The sequence below is a fragment of the Aulonocara sp. 'chitande type north' Nkhata Bay genome, linkage group LG14, assembly GCF_057382095.1.
Source record: "Aulonocara sp. 'chitande type north' Nkhata Bay isolate Kocher_YH1m ecotype deep benthic linkage group LG14, A_spYH_male_GT1.1, whole genome shotgun sequence".
NCBI lineage: Eukaryota > Metazoa > Chordata > Actinopteri > Cichliformes > Cichlidae > Aulonocara > Aulonocara sp. 'chitande type north' Nkhata Bay.
In genome coordinates, this window is record NC_141357.1 from 35,797,528 (window position 1) to 35,824,045 (window position 26,518).

The 26,518-nt window shown below is 43.8% G+C and overlaps 1 protein-coding gene and 1 long non-coding RNA gene across 5 annotated transcripts in view; one reads left to right on the top strand and one right to left on the bottom strand.

The window, feature by feature from the left end:
• LOC147315117 (uncharacterized) lies at positions 1-17,183 on the top strand. Of its 2 annotated transcripts, none has more exons than XR_015124749.1 (5): positions 1-184; positions 1,829-1,902; positions 12,149-12,242; positions 12,352-13,025; positions 14,600-17,183. It is a non-coding gene; the product is annotated as an uncharacterized LOC147315117 (long non-coding RNA). The 2 variants fall into 2 exon arrangements; XR_015124750.1 differs by having other exon boundaries at positions 14,614-17,183.
• The window catches only part of hif1al (hypoxia inducible factor 1 subunit alpha, like), a 21,858-nt gene continuing 5,228 nt past the window's right edge, over positions 9,889-26,518 (bottom strand). Inside the window, exons 2-15 of one of the 3 annotated variants that reach the window (XM_086262362.1) lie at positions 21,956-22,146; positions 20,198-20,385; positions 17,145-17,229; positions 16,724-16,839; positions 15,061-15,245; positions 14,799-14,905; positions 13,980-14,127; positions 13,611-13,873; positions 13,287-13,471; positions 13,115-13,204; positions 12,878-13,008; positions 12,468-12,576; positions 12,091-12,214; positions 9,889-11,531 (exon numbers count right to left, since the gene is read on the bottom strand). In XM_086262362.1, coding sequence (XP_086118488.1) covers positions 11,464-11,531; positions 12,091-12,214; positions 12,468-12,576; positions 12,878-13,008; positions 13,115-13,204; positions 13,287-13,471; positions 13,611-13,873; positions 13,980-14,127; positions 14,799-14,905; positions 15,061-15,245; positions 16,724-16,839; positions 17,145-17,229; positions 20,198-20,385; positions 21,956-22,146 — 1,990 coding nt within the window. In that variant the 3' untranslated portion in view covers positions 9,889-11,463. Of the gene's footprint in view, positions 11,532-12,004; positions 12,215-12,467; positions 12,577-12,877; positions 13,012-13,114; positions 13,205-13,286; positions 13,472-13,610; positions 13,874-13,979; positions 14,128-14,798; positions 14,906-15,060; positions 15,246-16,723; positions 16,840-17,144; positions 17,230-20,197; positions 20,386-21,955; positions 22,147-26,518 lie in introns of those variants that run through there. The other 2 variants (XM_086262361.1, XM_086262360.1) reach the window with 2 other exon arrangements.

Sequence of the window (26,518 nt, forward strand, 5' to 3'; positions counted from 1 at the left end):
TCATGGTAACGATGTCACTTCATCTAATCAGAAGTTGCAAAGCCAGACCCCACCTGGGCCCAATTTATGTCTGTAGCTAGGTCTAAAATGACGGAAGTGGCTCTGATGCGCTAGTTAGCCGCGGTAGCTGCTGATAATCAGGGTGCTATCGGCTACCTGCGAAAATAACGGAGGAAACTGGGAGGTAAGCCAATTTTGCGCTGCTACGCGTTTCTTCTTTTGCGGCTGGTTCAGTGACTTTTGGTCGGAGCGTGGTGAAACTTAGTGTTTGGAATCTGTGATAGCTCTCGAAGCTAACTAGCCTTTGTTTAGCCGGTTATATGAAGTCTGGAGAATTTCTGGTTTCGGTTTTGTTTGTTTACAGGATTTTTTCGCATTTACATAACTGCTCTTTTAATCATCGCTTGTTTTCGCTGTGTTTGGTGGTTGTAGAAAGGTTTCTGTGAATACTACACAAGTTGATATTTGATTAAAAGGCTCTACGCCATGGCGGGTTACATAACTCTTGAGCCCCAACGCCCCCGGTACCGGGAACAGAAGCCCCGCCCACTGGCTGCTCAAACCTTCTGTTTGTGATGGACAGCCATTCAGAAGAATGGAGGTTGTTTTCAACATATGAACTGAGATGCTGTAACGAGATCCAATTCAGGATAAATAAGAATTATTTTAATATGTAATTCATTAAAGCTACTCTAGTACAGTCTGAGGAAAAAAAGAGTGGAGTTGGAAATAAAGGCCTCGAGTATAATTAAACACAATTCAATTAAGGCTGATTGGACCTTATTAACATTAGGATGCAGTTACCTGTTCAGGATACAGCAGATCACAGACCACACCTCTGAAACAAACGTTTTATCCCGTCTCGGCAGATATATGTAAAAAAAGTCAGTATTTCTCTCTGAAATGATAAAACCTTAAAATAAGCCACAGACAGAGTAAACGTCTCTCTGGTCTCTTAAACTGAAAATGTAGGATCATGTTTCTTTTTTTCCCTCCTTGGATTTTCTCCAGGAAAATTCCCATAAAGATAAAACACATAGTCTCTTCAGTGATGTGTAATGCACCCATTTCCAGGAAAGCATTATCGGTCTTTATCAGTTTGTGACTTAGTTCAAGGACTCTGTGTCAGATAAGCCTGGATGTGTTTCACCTTTTCCAGTCAGACTAAAAGGAGAAGCTGCTCCGATGAGTCCAAGCTGTCCAGAAGTGAAACACAGACTGCTGCAACCAGTCAGCAGTGATTAATTTTCTGCATCAGCCACAGTGTGACAACATCCCGTCACACGGTGGAAGTTAGAAGAAGACTTAATTTCTCAACTCAGAACCAGAAAAGACACCGTGTGATCTTTGAAACTATTACCAGCCCTGAGGGTTTCCCTCCTCCGCTCAGCTTCCTTACAAATGCCTTCTTCAGAAAGTGACCAGCGTGTGACATCACAGCGAGGTTGTGCAAACAGGGTGGATTCACAGTTACCGTCAGCGTTTATGCAAATGCCCACATCTGTGATTTCTTTTTTGATGACAAACCGGTTTTCTTTCATTTGTTTTACTTCCCATTTCTGCTTCTTTGTTTCTTTAAACCCTAAAAGGTTAACAGAACTAAAATTTTAAAACTGCCTTACATCAGCTATTTTGACAGTTTTCATTTTGCCACATAACTGGGGCTACGTTCTTACAGTCAGTTTAAATCTTTACTATAAAGTCACATTTCCACTGGATTATGAAACTTAAATGTAAGTTAACATGTTTATGTTGCCTTAACTCAACACATCACTGTTGTTCCAATGATGAATGATTGACGACATTATTAATTATGTTTTTATTTTAGTGTTTAGGGCCACCTGCTGACGACTTGAAAGCCACCTGTAACAGACGAAACACACCTGTGGGATGAAGTCAGAGGTAAGGGCTTAAACTACTTCAGTTTTGCACCAGCTCAAACCTTTATGGAAATCAGGAAATGCTCCATGACGCCTTCAAGTTGTGAACAGAAAAACATGATGGCTGTGTCCCAATTCAGGGTCTGCACGCTTGAAGCACGCATTTCAAGTGCGGTTACGTCACCGCCACGCGACGACGGCTGTCCCAATTCGAAGTGTGCTTCAAATGCATACTCCAAATGCGCCGTCGATTTCCCCAAATATCAAGCGTGGTCCGGTGCACGCTTCGTGGTCCCATATATCCCACAATTCATAGCGCGGCGGTGGGTGTGGATAATTTTGCCGCAAAATACGGCAGAAGGGAGCGGCTGAAGAGGGTTTTATTTTTATTTTTTTCTTTCTCCAAACTTTATTGAACTTATAAACAGTGTTGGGGAGTAACGGAATACATGTACCGCCGTTACGTATTTAAAATACAAAATATGAGTAACTGTATTCCGTTACAGTTACCGTTTAAAAAGGTGGTATTCAGAATACAGTTACTTTGTTGAAATAAATGGATTACACTGCGGTACTTTCCTGTTTCATTTTGTCGCGGGTCAGGACTGTTTGGGTTTTGTTTGACAGCTACGTTCTGTTGTTCCAGGCGGCAGCGTTACGGTTGCCATGGTTACAGGGCGACGCTCTCTCTCTCTCTCTGCGACTGTGTGTTTCCTGGGTGAGAGAGCGCCTTTTTGTTGTTGTTGTTGTGCTAAGCTAACAGGCAGAATGCTACAAGCATAGCTCTAAAGAATGTAGCATCATGGGCAGTGTAGTCCGTGCTGCAGGGAGAATGCACTGCCATACACGTTATGTGTCTGTGAGCGCGAGGAGGGAGAAAAAGGAGAGTGGAAAGGTACGAGTTGTCATTGAGGAAAAACGGGAGCTGGAAGCATGTAAATATAATAATAACCACTGCAGCCAAGAAGAGTGCCTGACGAGCCCAGCTGTAAGTAAGCTATTACGACTAGACTGTATGCTGTGTTCATGTTTTCCTCCGAAAACAATAAGTTCCGTTGGAGCAGTCTTTCAACGCCTCTCTCTGTCTCTCGCAAGAAAAATTGACCCACACAACAAAGTAAAGCTATTTTTCGGCTACGAGCCGACAGGGACCCCGCCGTATTAGTCAGAGGTCCCTTTACTACAGTTCGGAGTCGCGGACCTTCAGTAATAGTAATAAATCACACAGCAATAGTACATTCACGTTGTTGTAAAAAGCACGATAATATATTAAGTAATCCAAAGTATTCAGAATACGTTACTCTCATTGAGTAAGGTAACGGAATACGTTACAGAATACATTTTGGGGCATGTATTCTGTATTCTGTAACGGAATACATTTTAAAAGTAACCTTCCCAACACTGCTTTTAAAGCGAACAGTCAGTCATTCCAGTTCAGTTTGTACAGTAGACATACAAGGGAAATAAGAGTAACAATATACAGTACAATGAAATAAGAAGGATAAATAAAGGATAAAAAAAAAGAACAAAAGGGGGGGGGGGGGGGGGGGATGTGACAGACTTCATAACAACTTTGTACTTGAAAGTTGTGACAGGTCATTCGTTAAACATTTCTGAATGAATTTCAATCAATGATAAACCTTTTTTTATTGGAAGTTAATTTAAGAGAGTTTAAGTAATATTCAGCTTCAATCAAAAACAAATGATGGGGTTGAGTTTTGAAATTTACATTTATGTATATGGAATTTCCCTAATAAGATGGAGCGGCCGAAGAGTGAACTGTCAAAAGTACTGAATATGACGTCACTTATTTATGTGCGAATGTTTAATAATTAAAGTCAGTCATATATCCACAAACACAACAAGCTGAAAGTCAGGTGTGTGTGTATATGTGTATATATATGTGTATGTTTGTGTGTATATGTGTATATATGTGTGTGTGTGTGTGTGTGTGTGTGTGTGTATGTATATGTGTGTGTATATATATATATATATATATATATATATATATATATATATATATATATATATATATATATATATATATATATATATATATATATATATATAAAAAACACCCAGCACGCCCCTGCGGGCGGTTTATCCTTCAAGCTCTGGTCCTCTACCAGAGGCCTGGGAGCTTGAGGGTCCTGCGCAGTATCTTAGCTGTTCCCAGGACTGCGCTCTTCTGGACAGAGATCTCCGATGTTATTCCCGGGATATGCTGGAGCCACTCGCCTAGCTTGGGAGTCACCGCACCTAGTGCTCCGATTACCACGGGGACCACCGTTACCTTCACCCTCCACATCCTCTCGAGCTCTTCTCTGAGCCCTTGGTATTTCTCCAGCTTCTCGTGTTCCTTCTTCCTGATATTGCTATCATTCGGAACCGCTACATCGATCACTACGGCCGTCTTCTTCTGTTTGTCTACCACCACTATGTCCGGTTGGTTAGCCACCACCATTTTGTCCGTCTGTATCTGGAAGTCCCACAGGATCTTAGCTCGGTCATTCTCCACCACCCTTGGGGGCATCTCCCATTTTGACCTCGGGACTTCCAGGTTATACTCGGCACAGATGTTCCTGTACACTATGCCGGCCACTTGGTTATGGCGTTCCATGTATGCCTTGCCTGCTAGCATCTTGCACCCTGCTGTTATGTGCTGGATTGTCTCTGGGGCATCTTTACACAGCCTGCACCTGGGGTCTTGCCTGGTGTGATAGACCCCAGCCTCTATGGATCTTGTACTCAGAGCTTGTTCTTGTGCTGCCATGATTAGTGCCTCTGTGCTGTCTTTCAGTCCAGCTTTGTCCAGCCACTGGTAGGATTTCTGGATATCAGCCACCTCCTCTATCTGCCGGTGGTACATACCGTGCAGGGGCCTGTCCTTCCATGATGGTTCCTCGTCTCCCTCCTCTTTCTTGGGTTTCTGCTGCCTGAGGTATTCACTGAGCACTCGGTCAGTTGGGGCCATCTTCCCAATGTATTCTTGGATGTTCGTTGTCTCATCCTGGACTGTGGTGCTGACACTCTCCAGTCCCCGGCCCCCTTCCTTCCGCTTAGCGTACAGCCTCAGGGTGCTGGACTTGGGGTGAAACCCTCCATGCATGGTAAGGAGCTTTCTTGTCTTTATGTCAGTGGCTTCTATCTCCTCCTTTGGCCAGCCTATTACCCCAGCAGGGTACCTGATCACGGGCAGGGCGTACGTGTTGATGGCCCGGATCTTGTTCTTACCATTCAGCTGACTCCTCAGGACTTGCCTGACCCTCTGCAGGTACTTGGTGGTTGCAGCCTTTCTAGCGGCCTCTTCATGGTTCCCATTTGCCTGCGGGATCCCCAGGTACTTGTAACTGTCCTCTATGTCTGCAATGTTGCCTTCTGATAGTTCAATCCCCTCAGTTCTGACTACCTTCCCTCTCTTTGTTACCATCCTACTACACTTCTCCAGTCCGAACGACATTCCAATGTCATTGCTGTATAGCCTGGTAGTGTGGATCAGTGAATCGATGTCTCGTTCACTCTTGGCATACAGCTTGATGTCATCCATGTACAGGAGGTGGCTGACAACTGCTCCGTTCCGTAGTCGGTATCTGTAGCCAGTCTTGTTAATGATCTCACTGAGGGGGTTCAGGCCTATGCAGAACAGCAGTGGGGACAGAGCATCTCCTTGGTAGATCCCGCACTTGATGGTGACTTGTGCTATGGGCTTGGAGTTGGCCTCTAGTGTTGTACGCCACATCCCCATTGAGTTCCTGATGAAGGCTCTTAGGGTCCCATTGATCTTGTACAATTCTAGGCATTCCAGTATCCAGCTGTGGGGCATTGAGTCATAGGCCTTCTTGTAATCAATCCAGGCAGTGCACAGGTTGGTCAGTCTGGTCTTGCAGTCTCGGCTGACTGTTCTGTCTACCAGTAGCTGGTGTTTTGCGCCTCTGGTATTCTTGCCAATTCCTTTCTGTGTCCCACTCATGTATTGACCCATGTGCCTGTTCATCTTAGCCGATATGATGCCTGACAGGAGCTTCCATGTAGTACTGAGGCAGGTTATTGGTCGGTAGTTGGAGGGGACCGGTCCCTTCTTGGGGTCCTTGGGGATCAGGACCGTCCGACCTTCGGTTAGCCATTCCGGGTGTCTCTCGTTAACTAGCAGCTGGTTCATTTGTGCTGCCAGACGCTCGTGGAGTGCAGTCAGCTTCTTTAGCCAGTAGGCGTGAACCATGTCGGGCCCTGGTGCTGTCCAACTCTTCATACTGGAGACCCTTTCCTGGATATCTGCCACTGTGATGGTTACTGGACCCTGTTCAGGGAGGTCGCTGTGGTCTGCCCTCAGATCCACTAGCCACTGAGCATTGCCGTTATGGGTTGCGTCCTTCTCCCATATGCTCTTCCAGTATTGCTCCGTCTCCAGCCTTGGTGGTGCTGTTCTCTTATTGTTCCCTTGCCACTGAGAGTACACCTTTGCTGGTTCTGTGGAGAACAGCTGGTTTATTCTCCTGCCTTCTATCTCTCTGGTGTACCTCCTCAAGCGGCTGGCCAAGGCTGTGAGTCTTTGCTTGGCAGTTTCCAAGGCCTCAGGTATGGACAGCTTGCTGTATTTCTTATGCACCTTCTTTGTCGCACCTTTCTGCAACTCCGTTAGTTGGCTAACCTCCCTCCGTGATACTTTGATCTTGCCCTCTAGCCTCCTTCTCCATGGAGGGTACTGCCCCTTGTGGCTGTTCAACTTGTAGCCAAGCATCTCACTGATCACTGCTGCCGTATTGTAGATCAGCTTGTTAGTGTCGGTAATCGTGGTTGTAGGTATTGTCCGTAGTGCTGCATTAACATCATCTAGCAGACCTTCTGAGGGTACTTCACGTAATCTTGGTAACCGGCTACGGGGTATCCAGGTTTCAAGCTTGGCCATTATCCTATTTTTCAGGTCAGTTCCTCTCGCACTCAACGATCCTTCTCCTATCGCACTTGGGGCTATGTACCCAATCTCGGGTGGGGGTGATGATATCTCCCCCCTGACCTGGCGTCCTGACTCCTCCTTGCCGTAGCATTTGTGTTGTACCTCGTCAATCTCTAGCTGTGAGAGCAGTCCCTTCTTTCGAATGTTGGAACACTGAGCTACTAGTTGTTTCGCCGTCATTGTGGATGTTGGGTATCGAAGAATCCATAGGTCCCTCATCCTATTCATGTAGCCCCTTCCGCCGGGGTTACTTGCGTAGTAGCATTCCAACAACGCCCTGTTTTCGTCCCTTGCCCACCGATGCCTTCTTGTTCCAGTAGCCCACTTTTCGTTATGGTTCCTCAACACCTGACGCGGACCTTGTTGATCCGGGCGACGTCCGAGCCGGCATGCCTTCATATTTATCTGTCTCGCTCATGTCTGCGGTAGGCTTGCTTAGCATAGGGGGTCTAGCCTTAGGACCCTTACTGGATACAGACGCCCCAGGCAGGAATCGAACTTGCGATCCTCTGTTCCAAAGGCGTGTAGTCTAACCACTACGCTATCCAGCTGCTCCATATATATATATGTGTGTGTGTATATGTGTATAAACGTGTATACGTGTGTGTATACGTGTGTGTATACACGTGTGTGTACACGTGTGTGTATACACGTGTGTGTACACGTGTGTGTGTGTGTATACGTGTGTGTGTACACGTGTGTGTGTGTGTGTATACACGTGTGTGTGTGTGTGTGTGTGTGTGTGTGTGTGTGTGTGTATACACGTGTGTGTGTGTGTGTGTATACACGTGTGTGTGTGTGTGTATACACGTGTGTGTGTGTATACACGTGTGTGTGTATACACACACACATCATAATAATCTGACAGTACTATAATATTGGCCATATTATATTTACATTGCCACAGTGAGTTGACTTTAGTCTCATGAACAACATTAGCTAATTGTTATTTACTAACTAATCTTAAATGACTGTTCAGCACAGAAATGAAGCCCAACAATCATGTTTTACAGTCCTGTGGTCTCAGCCTCAGATACTCAACTAAAGTGATGTCATGACAAAAATGAATGACCAACAAAACATTTTTCTCCTTCATTTCTGTCAAACAAAGCTGTATGTGGTTGCTAGGCAACCTGAACAGTGCGACGAAGCGTATGCCGTCCCATTTCACAAGCCTCTCACTTCCGCACTTCTCGTACTTATAGTACGCACCGTACGTAGTACGCGTACTTCAAGCGTGCAGACCCTGGGACACAGCCGATGAGGCCTCCTTTAGCAGGTCGTTTGAACCTTGGAGATAATTTGGTACTTTTGCCTCTGCTCCACACCACGCTGGATTTAAAATCAAACAGTCAACATGTGACTGAAGTGCAGACTTTCAGCTGTAATTTGAGGGGTTTTACAAAAATATTTCATCAACTATTTAGGAATTAAAGACATTTCTTTCACGCGCAGTCAGACGCTCAAAAGTATTCGGGCAAACTAACAATATTAAGTATAAATGCTGCTTTTAATACTTAAAGATGTGTGAACCAGACAACCACACACACTCACATTAAATCAGGCATTGCTGTGAGGTGTCAGAGCTAACCACCTGCTACTAAACGTTCCCACTAATGTGGTGTTTGTGTCCGATCTACTGCTTCTATGCATTTTTTGCCTCCTCCTTGAGAAAAACAACCCCACGATGATGCAAACGAGCTTGGCTTGCCTGGCTTGATTTTCTTCATACACACGTTTCCTAAAATCTGCTGCGTAATAATGATTTGTGAAACCTGTGCAAATGTGGGTTTATTCGCAAAATCTTTGTGAACATTTCAGCACAGAGGGGTTTTTTTTTTTTTATATCTTGCAGTACATAGCTCAGACATACAGGAACACTTTTTAATCAGAGTGTAGCGTAGAGTCAGTTAAACTTCTGGGATATTGATCTGGTCGGTGATCTATCAGTTGTTAATCAGTTTCAGCTGGATTATCAACAGGCGCACTAGAGGGGCAACAATGAGACAACTCCCAAAACAGAAATGGTTACGCAGATTAGTGAGCTGCCCTATCCTACAGCCTACAGTGTCATTGCCAGGTTTGCTGTGTCTCGACTAGACTGCAGGAGACAAGCGGTTACTCTAGGAAAGCCGGACAGGCCTGGAGAAGGTCCTTAGCAGGATCGGTATCTGCTCCTGTGTGACAGGAGGAAAAGCATGAGCCCGGTCAGAGCTACAAAATGAGCTCCAGCAGGCCGCCGGTGCAAATGTATCTGACCAAGCAACCAGAAACAGATCTCATGAGGGTGACCTGAGGTCAGGGAGAGCATCTCATTAGGTGATGTGCTCCTTTAATCGTTCTGAGCAGCTCTGTGGAACGGGAGGCCGTACTCCGTTGTGCAAAACAAGGGGTTTAAACTATGATGAACGTGCTTGAGCAACGCTGTGATATCCCGTTCGTGTCCACTTTAGTGGCAAGATCGTTCCAAGCATGTATGAGCAGGATTTAAGTTATGGCTGAACTGTCCCAGGCATCTTCTGTTGGCCTAACTACTACAAACGGGTGGATCTCCAGGGCTACGTGACCGTGACCGCTCATTATATCACAGCGGACTGCGATATAATGAGCGGTATGTATTATTGTAGGGTCTACCTTACAATATAAAGCGCATTGAGGCGACTGTTGTTGTGATTTGGCGCTTTATAAGTAAAATTGAATTGAGTGGTAGATACAAAGACCTATACTGCCCTATATTGTACCTTTTTTCTTTTTATAATTGCATGGAATGAGTTTTGTCTTCTTTTTTTGCTGATCCGAAAATTTATCCGATCCAAACCGTGAGATTTTTTGATCCGTTGCACCACTAGTGATGAAACACCAGTTTTGGTTAAAAACTTCACGTTCAGGATTAAAAGATATGTGCGCTCTGACACAAAGAACATTTTTCTGTTTTCATTGGTATGACGTGACCTCCATGGTCGTGGACAGAAGCTCGAGGTCCTTCTGTGGGTAATGATCATAAGAAGCTCAGGTAATCAGGATTTACCACACAGATCACACTACAGCTTCTGCTTTTGCTTCATCAGCTTTATTTAGCTCAAGAATACATACAGGATAAAGAGTAAAAAGAAAAGAAAACAGTATGCAACCCCTCTCCCTCTGTGTAAATCATCAGGGGGACATAATGAACAGATCCTGCGTGACGGTAACAGGCCAAACAATGTTTTTCAGCGGGTGAGAAAAAGGCACAGACAGCTCTAGAAGAGGTAACACGTTTGAGATAAAATGGCAGTTTTACAGGGGACACACAGACAGTTCGTAGTTTGCAGATAACGTGTGGAAAAGTAAAAATGATTGTGGCCAAATGAAAACAATCCTCAACATCAAAATCACAATATTTCATCAAACACTGCAACTGAAGGATGCAAGCCTACTTTCAACTCATTTAATTTGAGGTAAAATTTGTTAGAAGTCATAAAATTTGATCTTAAGGACAAAAAAACAAACTAAAACTAAATTCTAGTGTTTCATCACATTTCTACCAGCATATAAACAAGCTTACTCTACTGATGCTTTAACTAACAATAATGGAAAGATAAATCGATTATAGAAATATATATACGTTTATATATATTCAAAACCACGATAAAAGGAAAAAGCAATATCCATTAAATTTGCTTTTTTTTTTTTTTTTTGGCCTTTGACCACACCCTCAGCAGGTTATCCACGGCTATGCGTCTGAAAGCCAATTGATCACCTCACATTAGCTTATAGAGTGTAAGAGAAGATGAAGCGCACAGACCGGGCACCTCGGGATTAAAGATTAGACATCAAGAACAATCTGCGACGAAGAGCGACTCAGGATCTGAAGAGAACGCTGAAGTAAAACTATCAGAACTTTCTAGTAATTGCATCATTTAATAGAAAGAAAAAAATGTTTACAAGTGTATAAAAAACACATAAAAATATGCCACTGAAATGACATGCCACTGATTTCGCAAGTTTGTTTCTTTTTGTTTATTTCTGAGTAAAGTGGAAGAGCGAGTGATTTATTTTTTGTTAGTTGAGACACTGACCGAAGAAGGACGACGGTGATTTTTGCTGACATGGTTGTTCTGTACACAAATTGGATCAAACTGTGAGAAATTTAGCTGCAGAGAAACACGTCTCTTTTTGTCTCACCGTTAAACCCATTCGGGATGATTAATCTTTCACATCGTTCGCATGAGGAAAATTAGCACCACCTGCCGTTTCCGTCAGAACGGACAGACCTCAGTGATGACTTCTCAGATTAAATCCCTGACGAAAAGTAAGTGATGATGGAGGAAAGCGAGCGCTTGAGCTGCGCCGGGTTGCGGGAAGCCAATTTGGAGCATCTTCGCTTTGACTTTTCTAGGCTCCAGAGCGGGTCGCCGGCTTGTTTCACAGTGAGAGACGGACGGGAAAAGCCAACATCAAGAGACCGTTTGGCTTCGGCTACAATCAACGATCCGATGACGAAGTGATGCAGCGTGTGTGAGTCTCGAATCTTTTGCGTGCATGTCTGTAGGTGTGTGCTCAGGATGCAGTGTTTGCAGGCAGATCCAAAGTCGACTTGCTCGTTTTAAGCGGTGAAGTCGGGCCAACTCGTGACTGGCAGGAATTCCTTTAGGTCATAGGTGAGAGAGGTGGCGAGAGGAGAGTCGGGCGGGATACAAATATGTCCTTCATCAGAGCTGCGAGACACAAAGAGAGAGACACTGTTAGGTCAGAGGACACTTCACAGCTGAAACTCTTAAGCTTAAGAATCTCTTGTGTGTCTCAGACCTACACAGGCAGTGATTTCTGGCTTGTTTTTAACAGCAGGAGGTAAAAAGCACCCCACAGAGTCACAAAAGGTCCCTGCAGGGGTTTGAACTAAGCACTCTTTCGCTGTGAGCTAACCACTGATAAATAAGATCTAACCTGAAAGGAGCCAGAATAGAGCAAAAACTGCCATCTGTGATGTACAGTTTATGCTCCAGACCCATCACGTTTAATACCTGAGTGAAAAAGATCACTCCCTTTACAATCCAACATTATCATAACAGGAAATCTGTAAGTAGCCTATGCACCAACATGATCAGTTATTGAACTGTGTGGAATATTTTGCCTAATTCCCAAACATTATCTCAGTATGACCACTAGATGGTGCCAAATCACCTGAATTTGGGATGGAAGTCACTCAGTGCCCGTTATCCTCTGACGTTAATTTGAAGCAAGTCTGATAATGTGAGCTGAGGTTAGAGATCTTACCTGCAGTGTCACACAGTCCTTGCATGCCTCCTAAGACTGGATCTCTGTCTGTGAGCAGATGGCTGCGACTCTCCGGTCCCGGGTCCATGATCAGATCTGGTTGGTCGGTTTCGTCCAGACTGTCCTGAAATTGGAGGTTAACGTGTGGTCAGGTGAAAAAGTTTGTTCTGAAAACATAATTATCATTACATAGCATCTATTAGTAGAAACCAACTAAATACTGATTTTTCAGATTTTCTAATTTGTTGTTTTTTATTAAAGGTAAAAACTGAACACTGCAACCTCCAATCAAGGCAGTGAAAAGTCATCAAGACAGAACATTTTGGATTAAACGTCTTAAAATCATCCCTCTCGGCTCTTCCTCCTCTTCCACTCACAAGTAGTTTGTGGGTGAGAAGAAGCTCCTCCTCCATGGAAGGATCCTTTTTCTGTCTCTTGTCCTGGAGCATCACTGGTGACAGCATCTCTTCAGCAGAGTCATGAGTCCTGAACGAGAGACAGACTGATTGTAAAACACGTAAATCTTTGTTTTGATGTTCAGATATAAATTTTTAGCTGTGTCTTCACCTACAATAAAAAGCTGGAACTCTACAATGTCCTGAATGGGCCACTGTACAGAGGACAAGAACACGGCCTTCTTACTGGCGCCTCCCTCAGGACAAATTTCCCATCTTGGCATAGGGCCGTTGTGCTCAGTTACAATAATGCAAGGTGAAACTTGGCTTCCTGTTTGCTCTAAGCACACCTTTGCACCAATAGTTTTATAGATAACGCTGGTCTAGCTTACCGTTTCCTGCTTGTTGCTGAAGTTTCGGAAGGTTTCTCAGCTTCCTCGGTCATACTGCTGAGGAAGGTCAGCTGGAAGTCATCGTCCATGGAGATGTACGGAGCCAACATGTCCAGGTCCATCCCCTCAATCTTCTGAGAAAATGCAGGTAGGACTGAATATTTTGCAGAAAGCGGTTGACTGAATAGTTGTTATCAGGATGTCTTTTGTTGATGCCTCATCGGTTCGTGCTCTTACCACCGGGGTATCTTTCTTCTGGGCATCTTCTGGCCAAAAGGCGAAGAACTTTTCCACCTCGCTGGTGTCCATCACCTCTTCACTGCGGCTCTGAGACACAAACATCGATTAATGGTTAAAGGGAGGCGCAGACACTTCGACTGATGCACAAAGACTTAAGGCTGACATTTACCTGCTCGGGTTTAGGTGAGGAGCTTGGCGATGATGAAGAAGAGGATGAGGATGCAGATGGAGGAGGAGTGATGGGGTCAAAGATGGGTGCGAGGAGTTTTCTCAGCTGCGGGGTGCACAGATCCTGAGGGTGCTCGGGCACCAAGTTTGGACTGGGTGGACTGGCAAATGAGAGCTCGACAGAACCTGAAAGAGGGGGGGAAAGATCTACTCTGAATAACCACCGACGACATTTCCTCAACTGTAACATAAACGAGGCTTTTAGGTTTATATACTTAAAAAAAAAAAAAAAAAAAAGAGGGGGGGGTTCCTCTGTTGGCCTCACCTGGACTCAGAGGTACGATGGTGTCTCCGGCATCAGGAGCCAACTGCAGCAGCTCCTCCGGCTTCTCCCGCAGCTCCATGAAGAGCTTCGCGCTGCTGCTGGAATCTGAATCCACATCTTCAGCCTCAGTGGAAACAGTGCTGTCAGTTTTAGACTCACACATGTCGGCAGTCCCGGAGTCTTCATCTGCCAGTTCAACTTTAGGGATGCTACTACAGCGGGTCTGCTCTATGGAGAAAATCACATCTGGCTGCTCCACAGAGCTAAAGACGAAGAACACGATGACGTTAAAATTGGGAACAGTAAATGGGCGCACCATCCTCGCTCATGTTGCAGTTTGCGAGACAACTTTGCTGCTTTTTAAAGTACCTGAGGATGAAGTTGAGGCAGACGATGGCATCCGGCTGGGACGTTTTACTGTTGTACAACACCGTGGCCTGAGTCTCCGCCCACACGTAGCCACCGTTGTTTGCCAGGAAACGGTACTGGCTGGTGCTAACCTGACCTTTGGAGAGCACTGCGCAGTGTGGACAGAAGAGAAAGAGGATGATGATGAAGTGCCAGAGCACATTTTCACTTCATTAAAACACAAATTCTGGGAGCTCCTGGTTGAAACACAGCTTTTAATAACAGCTGCAATGTAGTAAAACCTGTGCCTCAAATACAAGCGATGGACTGATGACATATTGAAGAAACACCCTTAAACTAGTTTTATGAGCTCAGGTGGATCAAAGCCAACTTTTCTTCTCAAGCAGGCACTTTGAGGGTGAAATACGTTTAATGGAACTTAATTCAGACATTGGTTCCTTAGTATATTAGTAGTAATCAGAAATGAGGAGCAAATATTTAGGCATAAATATGTTCAAAATTAGAAGGAAAAACCAGTTTTGGACATTCATGTTGGACACCCCTCTCTTTCTCTGCCTTCATCATCTAGACGCCAAATGAGAGAATTTCTTTTGTCCCCGTGTGCTCTCTCAAATTTTCAGACTTTGTTTTAAAGGCCAAAATGCACTGAAGGTGTTCTGACGACAGCTGAGAGCCAAATACCCTGCTGAGAGTTTTATGCTGGATTTTTCTTTAATTCGTCACCCGTCCGTATATGAAAGCAGTTTAGACCCAGGTAAGCGGTGAAAATGATTGAAAATATTACACTGTTGTAACACGCAGACACACACTGACACTCACATGTGTGCAGGCTCTTGTTGATGTGATCTGAGTCGAGTGCGTGAAGAAACTCGAAGCCTGAGCGTCCAATCAAATCATCAGGTTTGTATCCCACCAGCTCTGCAACCCTGGAAACAGCGTGAGAAAAGAAAACCAGGAGTTCAGAGGTTTCTTTCCCCCTTTCTTTCGCGCTACAGTGGAATGGTATTCCTCCTGCTTCCCATCCACGGGGGGGGGGGGGGGAAGGTCAAAGGTCGAGATCGGTTACATTTTTCCGTCTCACCTGCCCTCGCAGTGGGTGAAGCGCAGGTCCATGCTGTGACGGGTGAGGAAGGTGCAAGTATCCAGAGGGAACTCCACGCTGGATGGGTGTGGGATGGGCTCACACAGCAGGGTCATGACTCTGCCTGCAGGGGGCGACGCAGAGCCGCTGCCAAAGGGACGAATGTGGCCTGTGCAGTGGAGGACCTGGAGAAAGAGGGCGAGGAATTTAAAGCAGAGTTCATCAACCAAGCACGCTTCAAACAACCGAAATAAACTTTTATTTTTGCTCAATTTCATGCTGCTTAGCTGTAGTGAGCTCCTTTTAATGAAAAGTATTCAGTTTGTGTTGCTCTGCTTTTGCCAATGTTAAATTCAGAAAGAATAAAACCTCAAATTTGAGCTGTAATCCCTTAAATGCTCAGAAGAGGTTTTAAAAGAGTCCCTGCTCTGTGGCGCTGGAGCCAAGACACGTCAGTGCTGGAAACCCTCTGACTCTTCCAGAGGTTTTAAAATGTAAGTGCAGCACTTTAGACAGGAATGGTAACATCAGATCACGTGCCACTGTGCAGCAAGTACACGTGAGCGCATGAATTGAAAGTAGTGTGTGTGTGTTTGAACTAGTAGGTGTACCGTTTACAGCGTGAAGGCCGGCTGCCAGCGTTAATTTGACCATATCTCTTTCAGACTGGACTTTAGCTGCATGTGTGTCTGTTGTGCCTATTTTTATGAGGACCAATTATAGCTTCAGAACTAGCCGTCCCTCACTTTGTGACACACCTTCTAAGGCCTGTTTAAAGGGGACGCATTCTGCTCGTTCCAGCTGACAATTTATTATTTTAACTCCTCTTCCTTTCTTGTGGTTGGCTGCCCATCATAAACCGAAGACCTGGGTAAAGGTGGGTGAAGCTTATGTGCTCAAAGCCAGAGGTGTGAGCTCGAGACGTCCTTATTGAAGGTAGTTTATACACCAGCCAAAAGTAAATGTGCACTGCTGTCGTTTGGGCTCGTCGTGCACCTCCCAATTTTTTTTTTTTTGCAAACAGTAAGAATGTGTTGGGGAGAGTACAAGCAATCTTCTGTTCCTGCTCGAGCCCCAAGGCTGTGATTTATTTGTTTTTCCTGAGCAGGAACACTTGTCATTTAGAAGAGGCCTGCAGCCAATCAAGTGCATGAGCCAGAAGTTCAGCTTTCACTTGTGAAAGTATATATTTACATAGGAATAAATAAGGAAGCGGTGAATACGTCCACTTTAAGGGTTAAAGACATGCTCCAGCTGGACCTGGCGGTATGAATAAAACAGAGAACATTTCTTTACAGCACTGCAAACTGCACTTTGACACTCTTGCATGTTCAGCAAGTTGGTGTATTCTAGTATATTATTACTCTGTTGCTGAGCAGTAGTTAGCTAGTAGCTGCAGTCCTACAGTTTATGAATGCAGCCTACTATTCTAAGCATTTGCACTGTTTACAACTACTTCTGGATCAAAATGCAACATGGATCCAGCCAAAACTTTAATATTGAGGCTTCTAAATAAAAACTAATAGATGACAGCATGGTAGCTGTGTCCATCTTTTATATACAGGCTATAGTTTTAATGTTAAGGCTAGTCCGAGGTTAGTCAGAGGTGAGTGAGCATATCTATCTCTATATCTATCTATGAACAGCTGTGTGTAATACAAACCTTCCAGGTGGCAGATTTGATGTTGACGGTGCGCCCCCTGGTGGTCAGTGTGCTCTTCATTCGCATAAAGAAGTTCCTCTCGCTCGTCTGTTCTGTCCGTGCCTTCTTACTCAGACCTGAAAGCAACACGACACTGTTAACGTGGGTAATTCACAGAAGTTTGTCAGGTACCAAAAACATTTTAAAAATTCAAAGAACGGCTGAGCTCAGAAAGCACACAGACGGGCTTTGCTGAGTCTTTGTGACCACAAACAAACAGAACTAATACGACAACACGCACTAAATTAACTCGTTACAATCAATCTGACCTGTAATTAAATTCTGGAGATCAAATTAAGAAGATGCTTGTCTTCTTGTCACATGACCGAACTCCAAAATAAAGGTGTCAGTGGGCTCCTGATCCCCGGCTCTGCGTGTTTACCTGGACGTGGAGTCAGCAGGTCTCTGAGCTCCTCTTGATCGCAGGGATGAACAAAGTCATAGATGCTCTGACCCAGCAGCTCCAGCTGTGGACGATAAGAAACCAACAAAACCGCTGAGTCACACACCGACAAACACAAGTATCAACTGCTACCCCTGATTTTTTTTTTTTTTTTGTTAAAGCACAAACATGTAGTTTTTGAACCTGACGTGTTGGTTAAAAGTCTGTCTGTACTTTATTTTCTCTGGTGAATCAATTTTTCTTTGTGTTTAGCAGCGACTGTAATTACAGTTGACGAGGTCGGGTTAAATCGCCACCGCTGTTACAGCATGCTTCACTCAGGACCTCGGTGAATACTCGCTATAACCTCCTCAAACGGGGCTAAGAATAGATCTAAGGAACAGATTCTTTTTCCTGCTCAGCTTTCATAGACACACTATCCTGGCAGCTCACAGGAAATAAAAAAGAAAACAACTCTTATCTAAGAAAAGCTCGTAAGGGCTGAGTGTACTAAAAACTGATGTAGGTCAGGAATGACAAACAACACATCTACAATATAAGCAATAATGATGGCGTTCTCACGTCCAACGAGTACCTCTGGGGTTTAATTACACACCCTGAAACAACATTATTACAGTTCACTGAAAGTAAACCAAGACGCTGTAATTAACCAAAATAAAAATGACACTTTAGCAAATACGCTGCTGCGCAACTACAGAAATAAACTACAATAAATGCAACACAGGAAATGCCTTCAGTTTAGTCCAGTTTCTAAACCCAGTAAGTTTATATATGTATTTATGGGGATTGGGGTGATGTGTCAAGTGTTTCAAATGACCAACACCGCCAAAAATGGATGTTTGGAGACCAACATCTATTTTCTGGTGTAGAAGGTTTCCTAATGTTACACACTGCACGGAAAACCAGAACTGACTTGGAAAATAACCGGAATGCCAAGCTGACGGATCACAAGACCGTCACACGAAGTGGCAGCTGAGTGGGAAACTGAAGCCAGCACGGTTGAAATGAAAGGAAAAGATTTAAGACTAAAGTCTGGAAAATTAAACGTCACAGTTACGTCTCTCCAGCGCCCAATCAGCCATTAAACCAGCAAAGAGTCTTCATAAAGTAAGCATCACCACACAGGAGGGCACATTTCTGGAAACTTAGAAATATTCATACATTTTTAATCAATTGTTGGAATCATAAATGGTAAAATAAAGTGATTGCGGAGCGAGTGCTTGTTTTGTCCTGTTTGTCAGCAGGATTACTCGCAGAGACACGGATGGATTTGCATGAATTTTTACCAGAGGTGCAGCCTGTTACCCTGCTCTGATTTTATGTCACATTTACAGATAAACATTATTTCAATTTCGTCAAGGAGGAAAAAAATCAAAAGGCAAACTGATCCTAAGCCAACGGAGACTCGCTCATGGAGGGTGTGGAGGGAATGTTTTTAGCCTCGGAGAAGCTATGCGGTCTCCTGTTACTCGATGTGTTTACGAGAGCTCTCCGGCCTCTCGAAAAAGAAGCCTCGCTGATTAGAACAAACTGAGTAAATAATTCACTTTGCAAAATGTGAAATTTAAATTGGGGAGCGAATAATTTTACATACGATGCACTTTTATTGCGTCAACAGCACAGGTATCAAAATGTTAAAAACACTTTTAATCAGAGTTAAAAGATATTTATCTGGATATATGATACAGGCGTTAAGCTCTGCTTTGTGCTTTTGCACGGCTACACTGATCCTGGATGCACCTGTAATAAAGACGGTCTGTTTAAAATTCATGCAGGATATTTTAAGCAGTTTCTCAATATACGTGATTGTTTACTTCTATGTTAAAAGAAAGGTGGGTTATCACATAATTGTTTTATTGGTCCATTAACTAAAGTGACCTTCACACCCTTGATATAAACAAACCAAACTGTTTGTGTGCAAACTATAGGTTATTACAGCAATACTCGAACTACATAAAAAGTTTCCAGTCATTAGATTCATGCATCCATCCTGAAATAAAATCCTTCTGCTATAAAGAGCCTGGTGTGTTGGAGCAGTTGATGGATGATCTCAATTATGTGAGCATGACTCTTAAGGATAACAAGGAAATTAATCTTTTTTTATGTGAAGCAAAGCACAATTAAGCAGCGGTGTGACCCACTGTTCAAATTTTTAAAAAAAGAAAGAAAAAAAAAAAAAGTGGAAAAGCCAGCCCTCTACTGGCTTCAGCTGGACCGAGGACATCACGAGTCCCCCGCCCCCGCCATGACATCTGTCAGGAGAAGTTTGGCAAATGCTAACACGATGCCAAGTGAGCTGAAAGGGGACTTGGAAACCAAACACCTCTCCGGAGAGGAGCTTGGCTCGTTCTCAATAGTGCTGGAACCGAACCAGATGCAGCACAGATTGTGTAAAAGTATCTGAAGGAGGCCGGGGATACGCGGCAAATGGGCAGAGTTTTCGTTAGACAACACGATCCGAAGAACCGACGGGGCAGGCAGGAACACAGGTTGCCAACAAGCTTTGAAAGCCACAGTTACAGCATCAATTTTTCATTTCAACTTTATTTATACGCCGCAAAATCCCAACAACGGCCTCCTCGAGCCGCTTTATATAGCGAGTTAAAAACCCTACAATAACACAGAGAAAGCCCCCTACGAGCAAGAACTCGTAGCGACAGAAATCATAATATCACCATGGTTACAGAGGAGGTTTTACAGCCATGGATCCACACAGTCCTCACTTTCTCCATTTATCAAAGGACGAGTCAGTGTGGTGAAGCTTTGGCAGCGAATACTTTGGTTTCTTTATCACAAACTACGACTCATAAGGCGACGTTATCCGTCCTCGCCTCTACCTACAATCAGTACTTGGCTTGTTACACAAAAATCAATCAACAGATGTCAGGATTAAATGTCCTGGACACACAAAAACAAATGCCTTAAGATTTCTGTGCCACCCACAAAGCAGAAGATTACCATTTAAAAACATCAAGACAGTGTGTGCGTGTGTGTGTGTGTGTGTGTGTGTGTGTGTGTGTGTGTGTGTGTACCTGTGTGATGCCAATGTGCTTGTTGACATTCTCTGTCAGGTAGATCATATCTCCCTCCTCAGTCATCACCATGATGAAGCCAGCCAGCGCCTGAGGATAGAAAGCATCCATCGGATCTTCATCCTTCTCCTCCTCCTCCACCTTCACCTCCTCCGCCACCTCTTTAGGCTCTTCTTTCAGATTCTTATCTGTTGCAGAAGAAAACAACAAGGTTATTATTATTACCAGAGGCCGATCAGGCAGGATTACTTAAACCCAAAGTCTTTAAGGTTAAACCTCTTTTCGACTTCGCACGTCTTTAACTGCCTGAAAGTCTCCTCCTGGATTTTCACCAAGCAGACCATGTTGTAATCTCTTCCTGTAAACTCTGCCGTGTTTATGGTGATTTGTGTCACTCCTGGAGCCAACCCGTTCTTATGTGTAATTACAGCTGTCAGCATAGCCACATTTTCAAATCCTGCTTTGGCGTTTCCTCTGCTGCGATGTGAGCTGCTCTCTGAGATTTGGCTCAAAGAAACGTACTCTGCTGTAGCTGCAAGCCTCTTATCAGTTCACCAACTTTCTGCCTGCATCTCCTCCCCATGGCTCTGCTGGTGTGGGCATTCACACCAACAGCGCAAATTAAAGGTCCTTGATATGCAGACCTCTTTGGAAATGATCATCATCAACTCCTGCAGGATTTTTCCTCCAGTAAATCCAGGAACACACTTTCAAACCCTGACGTACGCGTCATATTTGAATCCCCTCAAAAATCCGATCCAGCTATGAGAATGTCTCACCTCTGACCTCAATCAATAAACCAGTCAGGAGGAGTTCATGACTCTGCTCTCACACCTGAGGCAATGAGCCGACTCATCTTGTTAAGTAGTAACACTGAACACGCAACATGCCAGAGCTGTATTCACATTCACGCAGCGTTCATGCCTGACTGAGTTCATCATTCAAACTGTCACTCGAGAAGCCGTTTAAAGGATTAGAACTCACACTGCTGTTTTTAAAGGACTTCACCACTTGGAACATTTTATCCAAACCTGACTCACCTGCAACAACAACCACTTGAGCCACAATCAAGCCTCATATTTGACTGTAGTCATAAAAGCATAACCTTCACGTCTTTCCTCATTCTTAACTCGTCCCGTGGAACTCAGAAGTTGCATTATTTACCTGAGTTAAACCAGTCTTTATGCTTTCTGCCATTAGAAAACAGAAAAAAGAAGCATGCAGGTCATGAAATTAAAGCATGTGCAGAAAAACAAAACCAAAAGAACCAAACCGAGTCTGCAGCTGTGCTCAGTATGCTAACATCCTGCTGTTAAGCAGGTCAAATATTTACAAATTCGACCGCACTGCTTCAGCAATGTTTGCTTATTAGCACTAAAAAAGCAGTATAGATGGAGCTTAACTGTTTTGTAGTTTATATTGTCGAACCAAAAACCGGATCTGCTGATGGTGAAATGACTATTTATCCTCTGGGGCACGCGATTCAGACCAGGTGACATTTAAGTGCACTGCATCCTAAGCTGTTTTCAGGGCTCGGGGCTGCAGAGAATGTGTGAAAACACCTGCTTTGTCACTGTTGTGCACAGCAGCACATTTGCACCAACGCAAATCCTGCCATGCATGAGCTTTGGTTATAGCGTCTTAGCCTGAATTTAACACAAAACGTTTAATAATTTTTAATCAGGCAATGCTTATTGATCCAGAAAGGATTTTCAGGCCCTGTTGGGACATACTGTCACATGACTCTGTGCTTCTTACCTGATCGAAGCAGGTGGTGCATTCGCAGGAAGCTGAGGGTCACTCTCATGATGGCGGCTTTGTCCAGGTGGGTGGACACTCGGCGTGGGAGCGGCAGAGTGTGGGCAAGTTCATAAAAGACCTCGGTCTCCTGACTCCGCCTGCATCTGGCTGCATCACGAGAGCGCAGTTTTCTCTGTTCTGTGCTGGTCCTGGAGGAAGGAGAAGAGGAAGATGATCAGGAGGTGAAAATTTTAAAAAAGGAGCAGAAGACTAATGTGGAAAGAAGAAGCTGTGAAGGAGGAAGGGAGGATAATCATTATGTGACAGAAATAAATAAAGAAGAATGGACGAGGAGAGGGAAAAGATGATTAGAGCAGAGAAGGAATGTGGGGCAGTGGGGGAGGAACGGGGGAGCTGAAGTGGGACTAAAAGAAAAAAAATAAGACCTCTGTGTGGAGCCCAGAATCAACAATTCACTTGTAACCAACTTTCCTTCCCCACTCCAGCCCCACCATGTGTTCCTCCTTTCCTCTGCTGACAACGCTTCTTATTGTTAACACAGAACTACAAGGAAGAAGGTCGTAACAAACATGGCTAAAGCTTCAAATGATGACCTCAGAGTTTGTACGAGGAATCTCTGTGAGCGCCAAAGCTCTATACACTCAGTTGCAGATAGCTTTATATAAAATCCTCTTGGCTGTTAATTTTTAATTTAAAATACATCATCAAATACCTGCACTGAGCCAGTTCAAGATTATTTTTAAAAGAGGCATGCATCTAGAAAACTCTGAACGGCCCCAATAAAGCCCTAAAAGCCCTTCAGTGCTGCAGCTGTGCAGTTTTAAAGCCTCCAGCAGTGACCTGCGAGTCAGGCTGGGAATTTTATGAGCAACACTCGGTGCCCTAATAAACTCAAACTGCAACTTCCAGTCTTCTGGATTTTGAAACACACTTGAGGAGCAGTTCGGGACCAGATGCTTTTAATGCAAAACAACCCAACCATCAAATATATAACGCACTAATCACAGATGCATGTACAGATTCTGTAAAGAGAAGGCGTTTAATTAGAGGGTTAATCCCACTTTAAAGGCAACGAGACATAAACGCCTTCATGTCTTTACTTTGTGATCGTGCCCACAAGTTTCAGCTCTATAAACACTCCAAAGTGGGAACAGAAGAGAGCAAAAATAGGGAGAAGCACCCAAAAACTGAAGGGAACAAAATGTTTTTTTTATCTCAGCAGCCAGGAAAACGTCCAGATCTACAGGGCTCCCTCCCCCGCTCGTCTTTTCTTCGCTCTGTCTTCATCCATCCGTCAGCTCGCTCTGCACCGCTCAGGCCGAGATCAAAAAACATGTGCTGACAGGACAAAAGCCAGGTTTCACTTCTCTTCCATTCACTGCGTTTTGCAGCTGTGGGTGGATATGCAATCATGTTGAGGCCACACAGTGTCACCTAACACACTCTTTCACTGCTGTGGAGGACCCTAACTAAGAAAAATTAAAGAGAATATTTATAGTGGCGGCCCCTCATGATCATGATTTGGATAAGTTGTTAAGAAAATGATGGATTTCTAAATGTTCACTTATTGATACATTTAGTTCTGAATAAATATAAAACAATATAAAAGTAAATTAGAAATAGATTAGAAAATGCAATTTGTGGGGCGACTGCTGTGTGATGGTTGCTTCTCAATGTGTAAGAAGTTGCAGGTAAACAGGTTGCCTGAAAAAGCTGAATGGAGTCAGCAGTTAATGTTTATACTATAAAAAGTTATTTTGAAAAACTTGCACTGTAAAGCATGCTGGAAAATTCCTATAGCTAGCCTAGCTAAGGGCTTTTATTTTGAAATACTGCACACAGTGTATTGATCTTCCATTAGGAAAAACAGGATTTTTCTAGTTTTCAAGTTGTGGGTCTATTAGTCCTGTCTGGCTCTGCAGTTCACTTTAATAGGGAGAGATTTACAGGTGGTTTTCTTGTACAACAAATATTAAATTATTGAAAAACAGTAAAACACTTTTGGAAAAAGCAAACAGCGAGCAGGCATCTGAAGGGTGTCTTTGTCTGTGTGGGATCACACGGACGTCGCAGAAGAAAAAAAACATAATGATAAAGAATTTAGCTGACGAGAACACACAGCGGGACTGCGCGCTTTAAGTATTTATTTGGTGGTGCTTTTTAATCATGAATGAACAAAGAATGGCATTCAATACAAGGCCTAATTATTTAAACACATATGTCAACATTCCATTACACGTGCACTGTTGACACATAAATTAAAAACTAATAAAGTTGTTTCTTTATTTATTTACTTATTTTGGCACATTGGGTCCTCCATAATAAAAGCTACAGGCTTTAATAACTACCTAAAACAAAGTGACCTCTTTCAGTGTGCTGACTCAGGCCAATGAATGATCAAACCGCAGAACAAAAAGAACACAACACAGGACACCAGCTGAGCACGGCTTCAAAAATAACTTCTGCAGCTGACAGACGCCTTTACACAGCGCGCGCACACACACGGTCAGCATCATCACACACACTATGGTAATACGTGTTTAATCACGCTGACAGAAATGTTGCACAACTCTTCACATTGTGGGTTATTCCTTACAGGGGCCTCCACATCCTCTAAAACAAGCAGACTTCGAATGTGAAATTCTGGGCCGATGCTGCTGTTTAAAATTACGACTTTGCCAGTATTGTTTTAGTCTTTGTGTTTATTTTTTCTGTTTTCAGCAGCAAAAACAAAACAAAACAAACAAAACCTGCCGAGACAACAGATCAGACCTCACCTAATACTGCTGCTTAACATCCACTGGAGGAATATGGAGTGAAACAAAATCAAATGAAGGTGATCAATGAATAATAACAATAACAACAACAACACTGAGTCAAAAGAAATGAAATAAAGTGGGTCTGTGAGTGCAAGGATATCTTCTACATTCACTGCCTGACCTGAAAACCTCCTCCCTGCTTTGATTTGAAAGTGAACACAAAACTGTCTGTCCTTTATTCAGACAGTAGCACATAATGTTCCAGCGGGACACTCGGGCACACCCACACTGTTTGTATCAGGACCTAATCCACCTGGAACCCGTGTGAATATCTGAGCTCAGATTAAAGAACATCTTTGTTTTTGCTGCTGTTGCATCAGCACATAATACCACAAATCTCTTTATTACGGGGCAATAGAACAAGAGTACAAATTTATTACACCATCCGCATCCACGTGATGGCTTTTATTCAACAGACAGCAAACAAACACAGCCACACACACTTTCAGAGTCTCCCCCCTCACCCCCCTCTGAAAGAACAGCCCTTTGTTTCTTTGCTGAATCTTCGTGCAAAGAAGTGAAACAGAGTCACGTTCACAGCATGAACGAAAGCACAGCCTGAAATACTGAGTGTACCGTACACTGCACAGGGATTTGGTTTGTTTACCTCTGGGGTTCAGCTCAATTTAGCTCAAAAGCACACCCAAAAATTAAATAAACAAGACGTTTTCCTCCAATTCAGCAACATCTTTGCTGCAGCTCTCTTCCTGCAGAGGTGTCTGCAACACTTTTACTTATCATTTTTATTCAATCGTTTTGTCTACAAGGTGGCCAAAAAAGAAACAAACAAAAAAAAAAAAAAAAAAACTTGTAATTTTCCACAGCTCAGGGTCATGAACTTTTTTTTTTGGTGTGTAAGGAACTGACTTTACCAAAGACAGGAAACTCTGGTATGCTGCTTGCAGAAAGACAAAAAAAACCTCTCGGTTTAGCATGTCAGCTTAACGTCACTCAACATCTTTTGGGTACATAAACACTGCGAGGGTCACAACACTGCAGATATATTTCATGCAGCCTCTGGCACGCCATCCCAAGTCAAACGCATTTCTGTGTTTGAGGAGGTGAAGTGCAGCTGGACAGCCACAGATATGGTCAAAGTTTCACACCAGCCTACGTCACCCTCAAACACTCAGCAACCGTTCAGTAGAGATAATGGCGCAGCTCGTTTTGTCTCTTTGTGCTGCGTCTGTGCAAGAAAAACAAGCTGACAAACCCACTTCAAACCGCTGCGCTGGAAGCTGACAATTAGACGACTCACACTCAAACTCGCAGCAACAAAATAGCAAGACGTGAATTCCCAAAGCGCAGCTCAGTGACGCCAGGGGCGGACAAACCCCTTCAGGGGGTTTGCGAGGAATGCATTCCTCTTTTTGCCTTTGAAAGGCAGCCCTTCCCAGCAGGGAGGTCACAGACCCTTCAAGGGGTCATGGGATTAATGTGGGGTGTGTTTGTGAGAGCTTCTTCTGCCCTGGTTTTCTTTAATATCTTAAAATATTTGTCATGCTTACCAATGACCTTGGTAAGCATGTGGACACATGAAACCGTGTCACAGTTTTATCACAAACTAAAAACAGAGCTGCACACGGGTGAGGACACAACGTGTCCTTCTGTTGTGCTGTTACATTCAACTGTTTTGATTAAAACTCAAGTTTTAGCTCCTTTTTGTGTTGTTAACACTGCTGCTTGCAGTCCTTCCGCCACTTACAGAACTACAGACAACTGTTGTTGTCGCCAATATTAG